The sequence below is a fragment of the Rhopilema esculentum genome, chromosome 9, assembly GCF_057945365.1.
Source record: "Rhopilema esculentum isolate cy_ngs chromosome 9, ASM5794536v1, whole genome shotgun sequence".
NCBI classification, from domain to species: Eukaryota; Metazoa; Cnidaria; class Scyphozoa; order Rhizostomeae; family Rhizostomatidae; genus Rhopilema; species Rhopilema esculentum.
The window spans coordinates 1,325,167-1,342,295 of NC_142823.1; the positions used below are offsets into that span (position 1 = coordinate 1,325,167).

The 17,129-nt window shown below is 34.6% G+C and overlaps 1 protein-coding gene across 1 annotated transcript; it reads left to right on the forward strand.

Moving 5' to 3' along the window:
* The first annotated feature begins 6,275 nt into the window (after positions 1-6,275).
* Positions 6,276-11,255, forward strand: LOC135689033 (lipopolysaccharide-induced tumor necrosis factor-alpha factor homolog). The gene is made up of 3 exons (XM_065206137.2): positions 6,276-6,570; positions 9,269-9,500; positions 10,456-11,255. Exons 1-3 carry the CDS (start codon positions 6,468-6,470, stop codon positions 10,562-10,564), a joined length of 444 nt encoding a protein of 147 aa, XP_065062209.1. The 5' UTR covers positions 6,276-6,467; the 3' UTR covers positions 10,565-11,255.
* The last annotated feature ends 5,874 nt before the right edge of the window (positions 11,256-17,129 follow it).

The following is a 17,129-nucleotide window of genomic DNA, read 5'->3' on the forward strand; positions in this document are numbered from 1 at the left end:
GAGTAAATAAGGACCATTGAAAACTCTATTTTTTGCCCTTGGGATAAGAACCTATTATATTTTATCATACTGAAACAGGTTCTTTATTACAAGGTGCATAATCTAGGAAAAACAGCCTCTAGGTTTTAATTTTTGTAGGTTCTTATATGCGGGGATTTACTGTAATAGAAGCATTTCCTTTCGCTGTTGACATATTTGTCGCAGAAACCAAACAGGGAGCCATATTTTTCTAGTCACAGCTTCACTACAACGGAAACACAGGCATTTGATTCAAAAGCTCTGGAATTAAAGTTGTCTCTGATTGGTTCAAATTGTTTAATTATCGACCAAGCTCAACGGTGCGCGAATTTCACTCCCGTGAAAATGAAGTTGAGCACAATAGGGGACAGACTGTCTTTAAATAAATTTTAGTCCTTTTGCTAAAGCACATCATTTTACAGTCTGTCCGCTGTGCGCAAACTTGGTAAACAGAAGGAGAAGGCAAGACGGTAGACAGCGGGGCTTTATTTATTCTTTTGGGAATGCAGTTGAAGTGGGTTTACTTGAAGCAAAAATTAAGACTGTTTTAAGCACTTGACACCGTTCCACTTCTAATACACTCTATCTGCCACAAAGCTAATTATCTGGGAAATCTATTGCGAGTTATGGCACTGTATTATTGGGGAACAATTAGAGTTTAGCAATCTTTTTTGTGACAAGTTTTAGTCTTCAACTGCATGCAGCATTCCCCATCGCAGAGGCGCTTGCTCAGGATCGGTTTGCTAGCAACAGAGCCTGAAAACATGCGTTGCTAAGGAGTGCCGAGCAACAACAACAATAAGTTGGGATATTTGGCACTCGCTCATCGCTTCCAGCCCTGACAAAAAGGTTGAGAATTATAAATGAGCTCATAAACATTGAAATCAACTTGTACCTCTATAGAATGTCTTAGGGATAAAACAATACCAGAATACATTAGATTGCTGGCCCATGATTCTTCAGTAAATATTGTTATTCAGTATGCCTGCCTACGTTTTTGTAAAACAAGAGATAATTTTTTAAAATCTTTGGCAATTGGCCCTCAAGTTGCCCTTGCACCCCCTTTTCCAGGTTGCATCGAAGCCCCTGCCAAACAACTATTTGAAACTGTTGAAAGAAAGTAATTTAATTAATTGCAAAAGGAAGAGAAGAGAGGTAGATGAAAAAGTAAAAGTAAAGATAAGTGCGTAAGTTGAAGAGAAGTGTCGGGGAATATCATTCTTAAATCAACACGTTTATTTTTTATTGTGTATGCTTGTGTTACATAACTACGGAACTATGCAATTTATGTAAAAGCCTCACTTTGAGGCCGAGACAGTAGATTAAGGATCCAGCCAGAATTTTCTGGAAGCAAGCTATTGTAATAGGATTAACTACGTCAATCGTATTCTTAATTTTTATTGGCTTGAGTAGTAGTTAAAATTGATTGTGATTGGCTAAGATAAATTTTAGTTCCTTGTTTGCTTCTATAAAAGCTGGTAATTGAATCGAGCGCAAAGGATTCGTAGAGAGAGATTTTTCACGATGTACGTTGAGTTGTGTTGAGCAGAAAATTCAGAAAACATAAAGATTGTCTTTCTCTAAGAGTTTACTCTAATCATTTATTGAACCTGCGTTAACAAGCAGAGATATTCTCTACAAGAAGCTTTACGCTAGAGTTATAAGAATTGTTTGTGCAGAGTTCACTACAATACTTTATTTCACATTTGTTAGAAACAAGATCTAGAGTAGTTTCTTTGAAAGAAAAGAAGCACCAGCATGAAATCATCGATCTAATACGCCAATTTTTGCGTTTTAATCAGCCTCCATCATGTAAAGCCAGCAAAAATCCTAAATAACATAAGTAAAATAATTTTATTTAGTAAGATATGGCTGTTGTTACACTTATTTATCAGGGCTGCCCCACCAAACAAAACGCTGTATCTTGGTCTTTGGCTCCACTTAACGGAAAAGGACATTTATAGTCTTCGCACATCCAATGTTTTTTGTATATCAAAATAGCAAGAAAATCTGCCATCTTCAATTTTCTTGGTATCATAAACATTTTTGGATTTTGTACTTGTTACTACCATGGAGGGGCGAAGCGAAAATTGTCGAGGGGCTCCAGATCCCCAGATATGTGAATAAACATTTGGACTTTGGCTTCCTAATGTGTGACTGTTGGCGACGGTACATCGTGGCAAAACTGCTTCCAATGAAATCCATTCGAGCCATTCTCATCTACTCTTACGATTTTTATGCAGGATTGGATTATGGAGTACATAATGTGGATCAACTTGTTCTATCCCTTTTATCTTCCAAACTTAAAACAATGAAGCAATAGACAGTAAACTGAAAATCTAGACATTTTCGTCATATTAATCGATAAAACAAAAGTTGTGCACTATCCTCCCGAACCTCCCTTTTGCTACGCCCCTGCTGGCTACTAGCTTCCCGAAGTAAATTTTAGGCGTTGATATGTTGTGCTTATTGAGTTCAAACAGGCTTACGCCACTGGTAAGATTCAACAGTCCTTCTTAAAGAATAAATTCAATTATTTTCATTTAAAACGCCACGTAAATTTAACCAAACTTGACACCAAGCTCTAATCCTTTTGATAAGCAAGATATAAAGAATAATCTTCTAATAAACTCTTTTTTAAAAGGACACGAGCCTAAAATTTGGTAAACAATTAGGACAAATTAAGAACAAGTTGAGGCTGATCTACTGTAATATGAAAATCTAAACAATGTTTCTTCGAAAAACGAGGATTTTTGGCCATGTAGTAGGGGTGCTTTTCCAAAGAAAAGGTATCAATGTACGTCATAGACAAAAAAACATTCAGCCCTTACTGAAACATGACTATACACCAGTGCGATTCTGTTAATTCTGTACATTAAAATTCGAGAAGCAATTCCAGCAAAAGTTCTAACACGCTTCCGACCACTTGCTCTTACACTGGCTGAGAATACATTCTTAACAACTTTGCAATCGCTTTCCAATTTCCCTTTGTCAATATGGTAACTTTCTGATGTTTGATTATACATGATACATGCCTCCTTCGTGTCTCCTCTACGGAAAATGTTGCAAAAAACAATAGCAAAAGTAGAAATCGGCTACTTTTTTGGCAATAAAAAGGGTGAGTCTAGCGCTACAACCTTGTTTCTGGCATAGTTCTTTTCAAGTGACCATGCTAACAGGAGGCTAGGCCACTTTTCTCTATTCTTTCACACGCCAGCTAAACAATTGAAATATCAAATATTTTGAAACATTGACAATTTCGCAAGTACTTTAATGCTTTTATGTTTCTTCCCCTTCAAAAGATCAAGCCAGGAGCCTTGTCTTTAAAGGGGGAGTAATGTTATACAACTAGTTTTGTCTGTCGTGCATCGTGTTTGTGGTTCGTTATTGTTAATGAGAATGTCTTTCGATGTTTGCGTCAGTCATTTTGTTTGTCATCGTGCCATCTCTATTTTAGTTGTTATTTTGCATTTGTTGGTTGCCACTAATTTAAACTTTCGCTATTGAAGAATCTTCAATACACATTATTTTACATTGGTGACCACGACGTGACGAACTCGCAGAAAAAAATGGAAATGATTTCAACAGAAGAATTCAGAGAAATTCTGTTGGATATTGTAACGACCGTTGTATATCACATGGCCGAAAGGGTGAGGTTGGCGGGGGAGAATGGGATAAATTTCTTCGTGAATCGAATTAATGTGTATGGTGCTGAAGATGGCCAGCCCATTTCCTATTGTTGTTTGCGGGTTGGTCACGTTGCCAAATATTGTAGGGACAGGAAAGTTTCTTTAACATCCCAGGAGAAGTGTGATCAAAATGAATCTGTGACTGTTGCCTCGGTAGCTGAAGAACGACCTCGGGTTACCTTTATTGGCAATATCAAAAGAAATGAGCCACATTTTCAAGATCTTCAAATTCAAGTCAATAAATTGGAGGAGATTGTCAATGAATTGGAGTCACATAAACTATCACGAGCAATGGTGACGTGACTTCCTTCTTCAAAACCAATGGAAGTTGACGAGGGTTTATTAGCCACAACATATGAAAAAAATTTGATTGAGACTAAAAGAAGAGAAGGACCTTCACGTGTACACAATGTTGCTATAGCCTCGGGTAGAGAACCGTATGGACGGAATAAACCCGTACAGGGACATTATTTCTTAGATGGTTCTTGATCTACTCATTTCAGTAAAATTATTTGATTTGATTTTCCGTGCTGCCTAATAATACTTTTATGTTTCTTCCCCTTCGAAAGATCAAGTCAGGAGACTTGTCTTTCAAAGGGGGGAGTAACGTTATACAACTAGTTTTGTCTGTCGTGCATCGTGTTCAGTGGTGGCGCCAGAGAGGAGCAGGGGGGGCAGGGGGGCTGCTTAGCCCACTCGTCGGAAGATATACGAAGAAAATCTATAATTTTGTCGGAGCAAGATTTTGCTACCGTTTGTAAACTTTTTAAGAAAAAGAAGGAGTAACAGTTACAATTACAGAGTTACCCCTGAGCTTAAATTTACAAACTGGTAACTCCCAAGGAATTTACACACAAGAGACTCGGCAGATTCGGCATTTTCGGTGTTTACTCGGCAATCTCGGCGGTTGCATTAATTAGAAAAACAACGATAGTCGATGGTATATTTGATTGTTTTTATTTTCATTTCGATTTGATCCTCTTCACACTTTAGCACGTTAATATTTTAACTGTTAGATGGCCAACCGAAGCCAGTGAGAACCAAACTCCACATTACAATGTTTCAGGGTTGGGTGCGCGAATGATGAGAATAGCGTTCCGCCTGTGGATATTAATTCTAAGAGTAAGGTTGTATTGTTAAGGTAGAAAAAATTGCTTCAATGAGACATTTTCCAGTGAGCTTGAATAATCGAAATTCGAAAATGTCTTTGCATTCTGCGGCAACCATGGTGCTGCCTCAGGTAGCAACTTTCGTGCACTTGTTTATTGCGACATGCGCGTCTGCAAAGCTAGCAAAGACTCGACATACCTAAGTAAAATTGGTCCCTATTCTGTTTAATGGTGAAATGACGTCTTTTTCTTACTAAGGAAAGTTTAGAGCGTTAAGAATATTGAAAAATCACGGAAAAAGATCTACAAAAAACTTTCTTTATATGTCTTTTCTCTTTTAGGAATATTTTGTTAAAAAGCGAGTCCCCCACAAAAAATAATATCTCCGCCCTAAAGAGCTGCTCTTTCATGTTTGTTGGATTCATGTTCTGTCATAATCTCAATGTTTGTGCGTCCTTTTCAACTGGGATTCCATGTTTTCACTCCGATTGCCTAGCCCCCCTGTCGGAAGGTCAAGCCCCTCCGTCGGAGAATTTCTAGCGCCACCACTGATCGTGTTTGTGGTTCGTTATTGTTAATGAGAATGTCTTTCGATGCTTGCGTCAGTCATTTTGTTTGTCATCGTGCCATCTCTATTTTAGTTGTTATTTTGCATTTGTTGGTTGCCACTAATTTATACTTTCGCTATTGAAGAATCTTCGTTTTTGAAAACGTCATTGCAAACTGGAGCCTGAGTTATGATCTTTATCTGTAATACGTTATCTGTAATAAAATACGTTTTTTCTACAATAAGGAGCCGATAATAGAGTTTCTTGATTTTCAAAAGACGTAGGGCCCCTTTCAAAGGAAATTATTTTGCAAAATGCCAAAAAATCCTTTGGAGTAACTGTAGCTAGAGGGGGCAAGTTGTGGTCAAAAATTTAATTTGGGGGGGGGGAACAGCCCCCCGTGTCCCCTGTAGCTACGTGGCTGAATAGCTAGTAATTTCGCTGCTTACACTCTAACAATTTAAGAAGAAATTGAGAACAAGCCAGTCTCAGATCTTGAACAACAGTCAACCTGAACTTAAATTTACTGGTGCTTTTGAGAATAAAGATTTAATAGAAATCGATCTAGGAGCCTCTTGTGCAAAAAGTTGATGCAAAATTTTCGAACATCCCCTATATAGCTCTTTTTGAATTTGCAATTTGCATGCCTGTCGAAAAGTTTTTTAGAGCTTCCTTTAACCGTGTAACCACCATAGAGTTTCCTTAGTCTATGGTAACCACAAAGTTTTCCGAGCTCTGCAAAAATTTTCCTAGTTGAATGAATTTGCTATGCTTACGCAGTTTGGATATAAATATTTTATGACGTCAACCGTAACTAACAACGGATTCGTCGCTACTTCCCGGATCCTGCGTGCATTTCATAAGTAAGAAAATGCTTAGAAATTTTGCTCAGAAATTTTCAACTGTTTCTAAGGAACCAAAAACCGTGATTAAATGAAGAGACAATTGAAAATATAGGATCCTAATTACAAAAAAAATTAACAGATAAACAACTCTTGCGAAGGAGCACTGCATTTGGTCACTCCCCAGTTGCAATTTATGTTGGCGAAGGCTTTCGAAACTGACTGACTTCTTACAGCCTAGTTACAAAGTGAAAAACAACGATGTCTGCTGCACCTCCACCTTATCCAGGAACTCAAGGGCCACCACCAGGGGCATATCCACCACCAGGGGCCTATCCACCACCTCAAGATTACAAACCACAAGGTATGGAGTCCCGTTAAACTTTTTGCAGCCTATGTTATCAATTCTGTACGTGCAACTTAGATACCTTTCAACATCGAGATTTTTCAAACTGCATTATGTTTTTGAAGCAAAACCAACATAGATTTCTAAACCACAATCCTTTTCTCGTTAATGATCACAGATTAAGAAGCGAAGAGTAATGATTTCTGTCTGCAAGCTTGCTTCTGTTGCGGATTAGTAACTGCTTTGCCATCTTGAGCCTGCGTGACCATTGCTCACTGACATTGCTAGCCCACGAGACGAACTTTGACGCAATATGTTCTTTTAAAACACCTGGAGTCGTTATCAGTCAGTTTAGCAGTATAAAAAGATTGTAACTTCTTGCTGTATCGTGAAAAGTAACCGCTAAGAGCTGGTTTTTCGTAATTCCCGTTTTAGGCCTGCTCTTTGATTGCTCGAAGAAATCGTCTTTGTTTTAGATGGTTTTTGTTGAAATTTCTCTCGACATTTACGTCAGCATCGCAAAATATAATATTTGGTTATGCTTATACTAAGTGTCGCAGTCTTCTAAAGGTGATGACGTAGTTTTTTCAAATTGTCGGCACGGGTAGTGTTCTTTTTTTGACATTCAAATTTGCAGATATTTAAGAAGCCCCAGACTTTCTGTCCTTGTCAATTCAATTGTTAAATCTTCACATTTGCCAAAATTGGGAAACAGAATTGGAATCTTCTTGTTGAAATTAGTTGTTCCTTGGATGGTCAGACAGAGAACAATCCTATTTTCAAAGTTATGCCTTTCCTATACATTAGAAGTTGTAGTGAAATGCCTCAACTGCAGCAGAAAAATCTAGTAAAATCATTAGAAATATCTGAATTTTAGAAAGTAGGTAACTTGCAAACAATCAATTAAAACGACATGAAGTTTTCAATATTGAATCGTTTTGTGAAATCCGTTTTCTAGAAATATCTGTAGATAGTGAGGTGCAAATTTGATGGTTTTCAACCTGGAACAGAAAATATACTGTAATCTAAAATCATAACATGAAATTAATTCTGTGCCTTCTAAAAACTTTAAACAATTGCAAAATCATGGTCTGTGTGTTGTCTATATGCTTTTACAGGTTACATGTTTGGTGTATACGCCATCAACGCAAATAGTGCATAATGTAATATTTAATTAATATTTAATATCTTCTGTTCAAAGTGTAGCGATTATGAATAACAACTAGAAGGAGGTCCAGCAGCTTTTTCTGTTTGGTTTATTAATCAATATAAAATCAGTTATTGTTATTCAAAAACGTAGACTCAATCTGTATAAATATTTATCGATATGCGCTTTATTTAAAAATAATCCAAGTTCTGTACTTTTGATAGCTTTCAGTTCTTTCCAGAGTAATAGTCAGTACCTTAAGTCACTGATTTTCTACCCTCAGATTTTGGCCTGTTTTTGCCAAGGGTTATTGAGAAAGCACCCTGCAGTCATGTGACTATGAAACTTGCACTTAAATCCTGACACTTAAATCTTGTGAAGTTCTATGGCTTTCATTTTTTAACCACAGACAAACAGCATATCTTGTACTTTCAGCTTTGTATCAATAAAGATTTTAAGGAAGCCAGTAGTTGATTTTCAAAATTTGACATTTTACACAACAAGTTCAGACAGATATATGATGTTTGAAATCTTTTATAAACTGTTGCCTGTTTTTCCTGCCAAAATAAACTTACTCAACATTTGTTGTAATTCTTAATTCCACATGAGTCATTTCTCACTGGAAGTGCCATTGGCAGATTTTGATATTGGAAGATAAAGACTACTTCAAAATGTGCAATTTTGAGAAATTGATGACCTTTTTTTGTACAGGCAGCACTGTATATCATTCCCACATTTTGCAAAATTAGTTGCAATTTTCGTATTAAGATGGGTCTCCTGTGTTATTTTGACACAATGTTTTCAGAAGTTGGAAGTACTTTAGAAGATGCAAGATGAAGGCTCCTTCACAAAATGGCAGGAAACTGCTGTTTTAGGCCATAACCTGAAACTTTGAACTTATCAATTTGATGCTTTTTTCAAAATCATTTGAAATGATTTAGGCTAATCATTCTAGTATTAGGAAAACAAAAACCTGGTAAATATTTCTTCCAGCTAAGAGGAATTCTGATACAGCTTTTTTAGCAAAAATTGTAACATTACTACATTTATTCAATTATAGGCCATGGTTTACAGTTAATTTTTGGCACGTTTTACTGCCGTTTATAATCAAGGGTGCTAATGAACCCTGGTAGCTTAGATTATTTCATCCAGAACTTCCCAAGCTCCCTGCCACCTGGAAGCTAAGGGTGTTTATGTAAAAGATGAGGAAAAATACTTCTTGAAATTACTGATGATGCCATGCTGAACGATGTTATTGTCGGTTGAATTCTAATGTTTAGGTTTTGGTTTAAGTACACAGCGAGAATTTATGAAATCAAATATATCTGCAAATTTTTGCAGTTTATAGTTAATGGTGGCTAACATTTGCTTATGAACCAATTTTGCTGCAGCTTATAATGGAAAATAGCTTATAAGTAAGGGTTGCTTGTAAGAAAATGTGACTTGTAATCAAATAAATATGGTATCAGATGTATCTACTTTCCTTTGTCATTGTCATGTTCCTAGTTTCTTTTTCCTTGTTTTATTTTTTTCAGTACATCTAGATTATTTTAGAATTGTTTGTTCTAGAACCTGGGTACCCCCCTCAACCAGTTGGCACAACATACAGCTCAGGAGCTGCAACAACAACAACAACTGTTGTTATGCAACCTGCAACAACTGTGATTCATGCTATTGGAAGCTTTGGTCCTTACCCAGCCAATATCGCATGCCCAAGCTGTCGTGCTCACATTGTGACATCTATATCATACTCAGATGGTCTTATGGTGTGGCTTGTTGCTGGGGGTCTGTGCATAGTTGGGTGAGTTTATTGCCTTAACAGTGGGGTGTAGTCCTATAAGACAAACAGGTGGTCCTTCCAGAAACTATCACAAGAAGATCACAAGGAATAGCAAAGGTCCCACTTTCATATTACTATTTTAAAACCCGCAAGCTCCCTGACTCATCAAACACCTTGTCCAGTTCATTGGATGGAGTGCTTGACACTACCACAAGGCACATCAGCCTTTAAATTATTTCTCTTTATTAATGTTTATTTTCTTTATAAAATGTGGTTTTCAACTACAGCAACTAACTTGGGTATGCTTTTTTACAAGCTTTTGAGGAGTTATGGCATATGATGGAAATCTAAGCCATAAACCTAGACCATATTACCATTTAAGCTCAATTTAGCCCCCCTCTAAATTATGCCCCTATCCAATAGACCCCCCCAATAAAAAATTTATATTAAGCCCCTCATTTTAGCCCCCCCCCTCATTTTAGCCCCCCCTCATTTTAGCCCCCCCCCCCCTCATTTTAGCCCCCCTTGATTTTGTACACCAGAAATAAAATGAAGTAAGAAATGGGATTTTGGAAGAAGATGATGATGGCGATGGTGCTAATTCTGAAAAAAGCGCAAATGCTTGATAGAGGACAAATTTATGATATACTAGTGATGGAGAGGACAGAGTTATGATATGAGATTAAACTAGATATATTGTCTGATTATCGCATTGAGCATGAAATTCAGAGAAGCAACTAAGAACCTTCCTGTTCTGCACACCAAATATTGGGGGCTCTTAGTTATCAATGCAGGGTGACCCAAACTGTGTAAAGCCACTGCCAACTGTTATGACTGCAATGATATTTTGACCGCCTAGTAAATTTTGCTACATGAAACTTTTTCTTGTTGATGTTTGAAGCTTGTTCTAATCCCAGTGCAATTCATTTACCTACAAAGATTAAAGTTAATAAAATCATAATAAATTTCATTTTAGACTTTGGCTTGGATGCTGTTTAATTCCATTCTGCATCAATGACCTCAAAGATGTGACCCACAGTTGCCCCAGCTGTGGATCGGTTGTTGGTCATTACAAAAGAATTTGAACATTTGGAATAAAGTTAACCATGCTTGCATGTAGCCGGTAGCTTATAGCTGTATATTTTTATGACACTAATTATACCACTTTATTAATCTTGCTTTCTTTTCCAAGGCTAGATGCTTTTCTTTTTGAAAATCAACACATGCACACATCATACGTCAGTGCCCCACAGATATGAAGCAATATATTACAGCTAATATGTTGTCCTACTTGTACAATATCCATTGTCTGACTTTTTTATTTGATAATTTATTCCATCCTTGTCTCTCACTTAATTAACCCAGTCTTTCTGATCCAATATAGCAACATTTGATTAACTTTCTAATCAAGTTAAGCAATATTTGCCTTTTACTTTGCTTTTTAGTTTGCAGTTGTATTCTAATAAATAACATTACATTTGTCATTGATGTTCAGTATTGTAAGGGATTCTTGTCATCTGCCAAGTCTGTATTACTTGTTTTGTAATTTGAATTTCACTGTCTGTAAACACAGTAAGAGGTTTTGGATTAACCATACCGCCATCTTGTTTTTGTCTTTTGATTGACAGGTTAATTCAACCAATATAATCTATTTTATTCGTTGATTGGAAATAATTGGAACCATCTGAGTATCCACAGATGGTGATTTTCCAGGTTTTAGTAATACAGACTGCCATAATATCACAAGAATTGAAATGTATACCGTTTATGTATCCATTGTTTGGTTTTCTTGTGTTTAACTCTCAACCTCTTAAAACAAAAACAACTGTTTATTTGTCAGTCTTTTGATCAGTTCTGTCTGTTTAATATTTCATTGAAGTTTGGACCCATGTTTCACTAACTTGATTTTTCGTACCAATTCATCCAAGCCAAATATCTTGCAAAATGACTTTTCAGAAACTTTTAAATTAGGAGATATTCATTGCTTTGGGAAAGATGATAATTTTTTAAAAGAAATGTTAAACACTAATTTCATCCTTGCCTATTTCATCCAGAATCAATGCGAGGCTATTGGCACCGCATAAGAAGCCTCTGCTCACCATCTTCATTCTACTCCTGCGCAGCTTTAGGAAGAATCAAAGCCCACAGCATGCTTTTCTTCGGCTTTTTGTAAGATGTAAAAAGAGTTAGACAGTGAAAACGCTGAATCCCAATAAAGAAACCAAAAAACATTTCAAAATATGAATTTGCATCAATGTAAAAGATCTGACAAGTCACAGAAGCAGCGCTTTAACCATCTGTCTAAGGAAGTAAAAACAAACAGTGTTATAAATAATGAATGGATGATAGGAAAAACTTGAAAATTCACTCTACAATGAATGAGGCAATAACATTAACACGACAAAAGAAAAACAATGCGATGCACGGGTAAAAGAAAGGAATTGCATGCTTAAGGAAATATAAATGTTTCGGAAGCCTAATCTTATGCGTTTTAATCCCGAAACTGTAACTGAAAAACTAAATTTTTGAAACTGAAGATCACCTTAAACAGAGCGAAGACATATTTCAAGCATTTATATTGTTAATATAAAATTTACAATTGCAAGTTTTGGAAGGAAAAATGTTAAGACTAAACTTAGTTATTGTGATAAGACTATATCCTTACAAACTTTTGCGGAAATCTGTAACTGAAAAACTGAGATTTTAAAGCACAAAATCGCTCACAATAGAGCCAAGATATAATGGAAGCATTTAAATTGATAATAGGTTTTGGAAGGAAAAAGTATCGGTCCAAAATTTGTTATTTTGGTAAGCCTATAGCTTTAATAATTTTGCGGGAGTCTGTAGCCAACGAACTGCACATTTAAAGCAAAAAACCGCTTTCAATAAAGACAACAAATAAATTAAGCGTTTACATATCTTATAAAGAATAGAGAAAGGAAAGTTTTGACGAAAATAATTCGGTCAAAATTCGAACATTTTCCTAAGCCTAAGGGTTTGTTTTTTTCCAGAAATCCATAACAGAAAAAACCTGCATTTTTAGAGCAGAAAATAATTTTCAAAATAGCCAAGACGTATTTCAAGCATTTAAATTCTTACTTAGGAATCAAGAAAAATAACTTTTCGAAGGAAAAACATTCGGTCACAATTTAAATAATCTTGGTAAGCCTCTAGCCTTGCTTTTTTGAAACTGAAAAAACTTCATTTTTAGAGCAGAAAATCAATCTCAATGAAGTAAAGACATATTTCAACATATATTTCTTACTTGGGAATAGAAAAAAGCAGTTTCTTGGCAGAAAACATTTTGGTCAAAATTGAGAACTTTTTATAACTTATAGCCTTGCTTTTTTGTAGAAATCTATGACCAAAAAAGCTGCATTATTGGAGCAAAAATCACTTTCAGTGGAGCAAAGACATATTTTAATCATTTATATCCTTATGTAGGAAGAAAGGAAACCATTTTTTAGAAGGAAAAATGTAGAAAATCCGATCAAATTTTTGGCATTTTGGTAAGCCTATAGCATTGCTTTTTTTGCAAAAATCTCTAACTCAAAAAGCTGTATTTTTAGACAAAAAAACTTTCAATTGCGCCAAGAAGGAAAGAAAGAAAAGGAACTTTTTAAAGGAAAAAAAATCGATCAAATTTTTGGCATTTCGGAAAGCCTATAGCCTTGCTTTTTTGCAGAATTTTTATCCAAAAAGCCAAATTTTTAAAGTAGAAAATCATTTTCAATGGATCCAAGACAAATTTCAAGCATTTATAATCTCACTTAAGAATAAAGAAAAGCAACTTTTTCGAAGGAAAGTTTTCGCCAAATTTTTTGCATTTTAGTAAGCCTGTAGCTTTGCTTTTTTTCAGAAAACTGTAACTAAGAAAAATGTATTTCTAGAAAATCGATTTCAATGGAGCAAAGTCATACTTTAATAAATTATATTCTTACATAGGGATAGAGAAAAGCATTTTTGTAAGGAAGTCACTTTGTGTATTTTGGTAAGTTTGTAGTCTTGCTTTTATTGCAGAAATATCTAAAGAAACTGCACTTTAGAGCAAAATATCAATTTCAATCGAACTAAGACATATTTCAATAAATAATATTCTTACTTAGGGATAAAGAAAAGCGATTTTGAAAGGAAAAATTTCAATCGAAATTTTGGCATTTCGGTAAGCCTATAGCCTTGCTTTTTTGCAGGAATCTTTACCGAAAAAGCTGCATTTTTAGAGCAAAAAATCACTTTCAGGGGAGCAAAAACATATTTCAAATGTTTATTTCTTTATCTAGGGACAAAGAAATGCAGCTTTTGAAAGGAAAAATTTCAATCGAAATTTTGGCATTTCGGTAAGCCTATAGCCTTGCTTTTTTGCAGGAATCTTTACCCAAAAAGCTGCATTTTTAGAGCAAAAAATCACTTTCAGGGGAGCAAAAACATATTTCAAATGTTTATTTTTTTATCTAGGGACAAAGAAATGCAGCTTTTGAAAGGAAAAAATTCGATCAAATTTTTGGCATTTTGGTAAGCCTATAGCCTTGCTTTTTTGCAGGAATCTTTACCGAAAAAGATGCATTTTTAGAGCAAAAAATCACTTTCAGGGGAGCAAAAACATATTTCAAATGTTTATTTTTATATCTAGGGACAAAGAAATGCAGCTTTTGAAAGTTAAAAATTCGATCAAATTTTTGGCATTTTGGTAAGCATATAGCCTTGCTTTTTTGCAGAAATCTTTACCCAAAACGCTGCATTTTTAGAGCAAAAATAACTTTCAGGGGAGCAAAAACATATTTCAAATGTCTTTCTTATCTAGGGACAAAGAAATGCAACTTTTGAAATGAAAAAATTCAATCAAATTTTTGGCATTTTGGTAAGCCTATAGCCTTGCTTTTTTGCAGAAATCTTTATTAAAAAAAGCTGCATTTTTAGAGCAAAAAATCACTTTTCAGGGGAGCAAAAACATATTTCAAATGTTTATTTTTTTATCTAGTGACAAAGAAATGCAGCTTTTGAAAGTTAAAAATTCGATCAAATTTTTGGCATTTTGGTAAGCCTTGCTTTTTTGCAGAAGCCTTTACCGAATAAGCTGCATTTTTACAGCAAAAAATCACTTTCAGGGGAGCAAAAACATATTTCAAATGTTTATTTTTTTATCTAGTGACAAAGAAATGCAGCTTTTGAAAGGAAAAAATTCGATCAAATTTTTGGCATTTTGGTAAGCCTATAGCCTTGCTTTTTTGAAGAAATCTTTATTGAAAAAAGCTGCATTTTTAGAGCAAAAAATCACTTTTCAGGGGAGCAAAAACATATTTCAAATGTTTATTTTTTATCTAGGGACAAAGAAATGCAGCTTTTGAAAGGAAAAAATTGGATCAAATTTTTGGCATTTTGGTAAGCCTATAGCCTTGCTTTTTTGAAGAAATCTTTATTGAAAAAAGCTGCATTTTTAGAGCAAAAAATCACTTTCAGGGGAGCAAAAACATATTTCAAATGTTTATTTTTTTATCTAGCGACAAAGAAATGCAGCTTTTGAAAGTTAAAAATTCGATCAAATTTTTGGCATTTTGGTAAGCCTATAGCCTTGCTTTTTTGCAGAAACCTTTACCGAAAAAGCTGCATTTTTAGAGCAAAAAATCACTTTCAGGGGAGCAAAAACATATTTCAAATGTTTATTTTTTTATCTAGTGACAAAGAAATGCAGCTTTTGAAAGGAAAAAATTCGATCAAATTTTTGGCATTTTGGTAAGCCTATAGCCTTGCTTTTTTGAAGAAATCTTTATTGAAAAAAGCTGCATTTTTAGAGCAAAAAATCACTTTTCAGGGGAACAAAAACATATTTCAAATGTTTATTTTTTATCTAGGGACAAAGAAATGCAGCTTTTGAAAGGAAAAAATTGGATCAAATTTTTGGCATTTTGGTAAGCCTATAGCCTTGCTTTTTTGAAGAAATCTTTATTGAAAAAAGCTGCATTTTTAGAGCAAAAAATAACTTTCAGGGGAGCAAAAACATATTTCAAATGTCTTTCTTATCTAGGGACAAAGAAATGCAACTTTTGAAATGAAAAAATTCAATCAAATTTTTGGCATTTTGGTAAGCCTATAGCCTTGCTTTTTTGCAGAAATCTTTATTAAAAAAAGCTGCATTTTTAGAGCAAAAAATCACTTTTCAGGGGAGCAAAAACATATTTCAAATGTTTATTTTTTTATCTAGTGACAAAGAAATGCAGCTTTTGAAAGGAAAAAATTCGATCAAATTTTTGGCATTTTGGTAAGCCTATAGACTTGCTTTTTTGCAGGAATCTTTACCGAAAAAGCTGCATTTTTAGAGCAAAAAATCACTTTCAGGGGAGCAAAAACATATTTCAAATGTTTATTTTTTTATCTAGTGACAAAGAAATGCAGCTTTTGAAAGGAAAAATTCGATCAAATTTTTGGCATTTTGGTAAGCCTATAGCCTTGCTTTTTTGCAGAAATCTTTATTAAAAAAAGCTGCATTTTTAAAGCAAAAAATCACTTTCAGGGGAGCAAAAACATAATTCAAATGCTTATTTTTTTATCTAGTGACAAAGAAATGCAGCTTTGAAAGGAAAAAATTCGATGAAAATTTTTGGCATTTCGGTAAGCCTATAGCTTTACTTTTTTGCAGAAATCTTTACCCAAAAAGCTGCATTTTTAGAGCAAAAAATCACTTTCAGGGGAGCAAAAACATATTTCAAATGTTTATTTTTTTATCTAGGGACACAGAAATGCAGCTTTTGAAAGGAAAAAATTCAATCAAATTTTTGGCATTTTGGTAAGCCTATAGCTTTGCTTTTTTGCAGGAATCTTTACCGAAAAAGCTGCATTTTTAGAGCAAAAAATCACTTTCAGGGGAGCAAAAACATATTTCAAATGTTTATTTTTTTATCTAGTGACAAAGAAATGCAGCTTTTGAAAGGAAAAAATTCGATCAAATTTTTGGCATTTTGGTAAGCCTATAGCCTTGCTTTTTTGAAGAAATCTTTATTGAAAAAAGCTGCATTTTTAGAGCAAAAAATCACTTTTCAGGGGAGCAAAAGCATATTTCAAATGTCTATTTTTTTATCTAGTGACAAAGAAATGCAGCTTTTGAAAGTTAAAAATTCGATCAAATTTTTGGCATTTTGGTAAGCCTATAGCCTTGCTTTTTTGAAGAAATCTTTACCGAAATAGCTGCATTTTTAGAGCAAAAAATCACTTTCAGGGTAGCAAAAACATATTTCAAATGTCTATTTTATTTATCTAGGGACAAAGAAATGCAGCTTTTGAAAGGAAAAAATTCGTTCAAATTTTTGGCATTTTGGTAAGCCTATAGCCTTGCTTTTTTGCAGAAATCTTTACCGAAAAAGCTGCATTTTTAGAGCAAAAAATCACTTTCAGGGGAGCAAAAACATATTTCAAATGTTTATTTTTTTATCTAGTGACAAAGAAATGCAGCTTTTGAAAGGAAAAATTCGATCAAATTTTTGGCATTTTGGTAAGCCTATAGCCTTGCTTTTTTGCAGAAATCTTTATTAAAAAAAGCTGCATTTTTAAAGCAAAAAATCACTTTCAGGGGAGCAAAAACATAATTCAAATGCTTATTTTTTTATCTAGTGACAAAGAAATGCAGCTTTGAAAGGAAAAAATTCGATGAAAATTTTT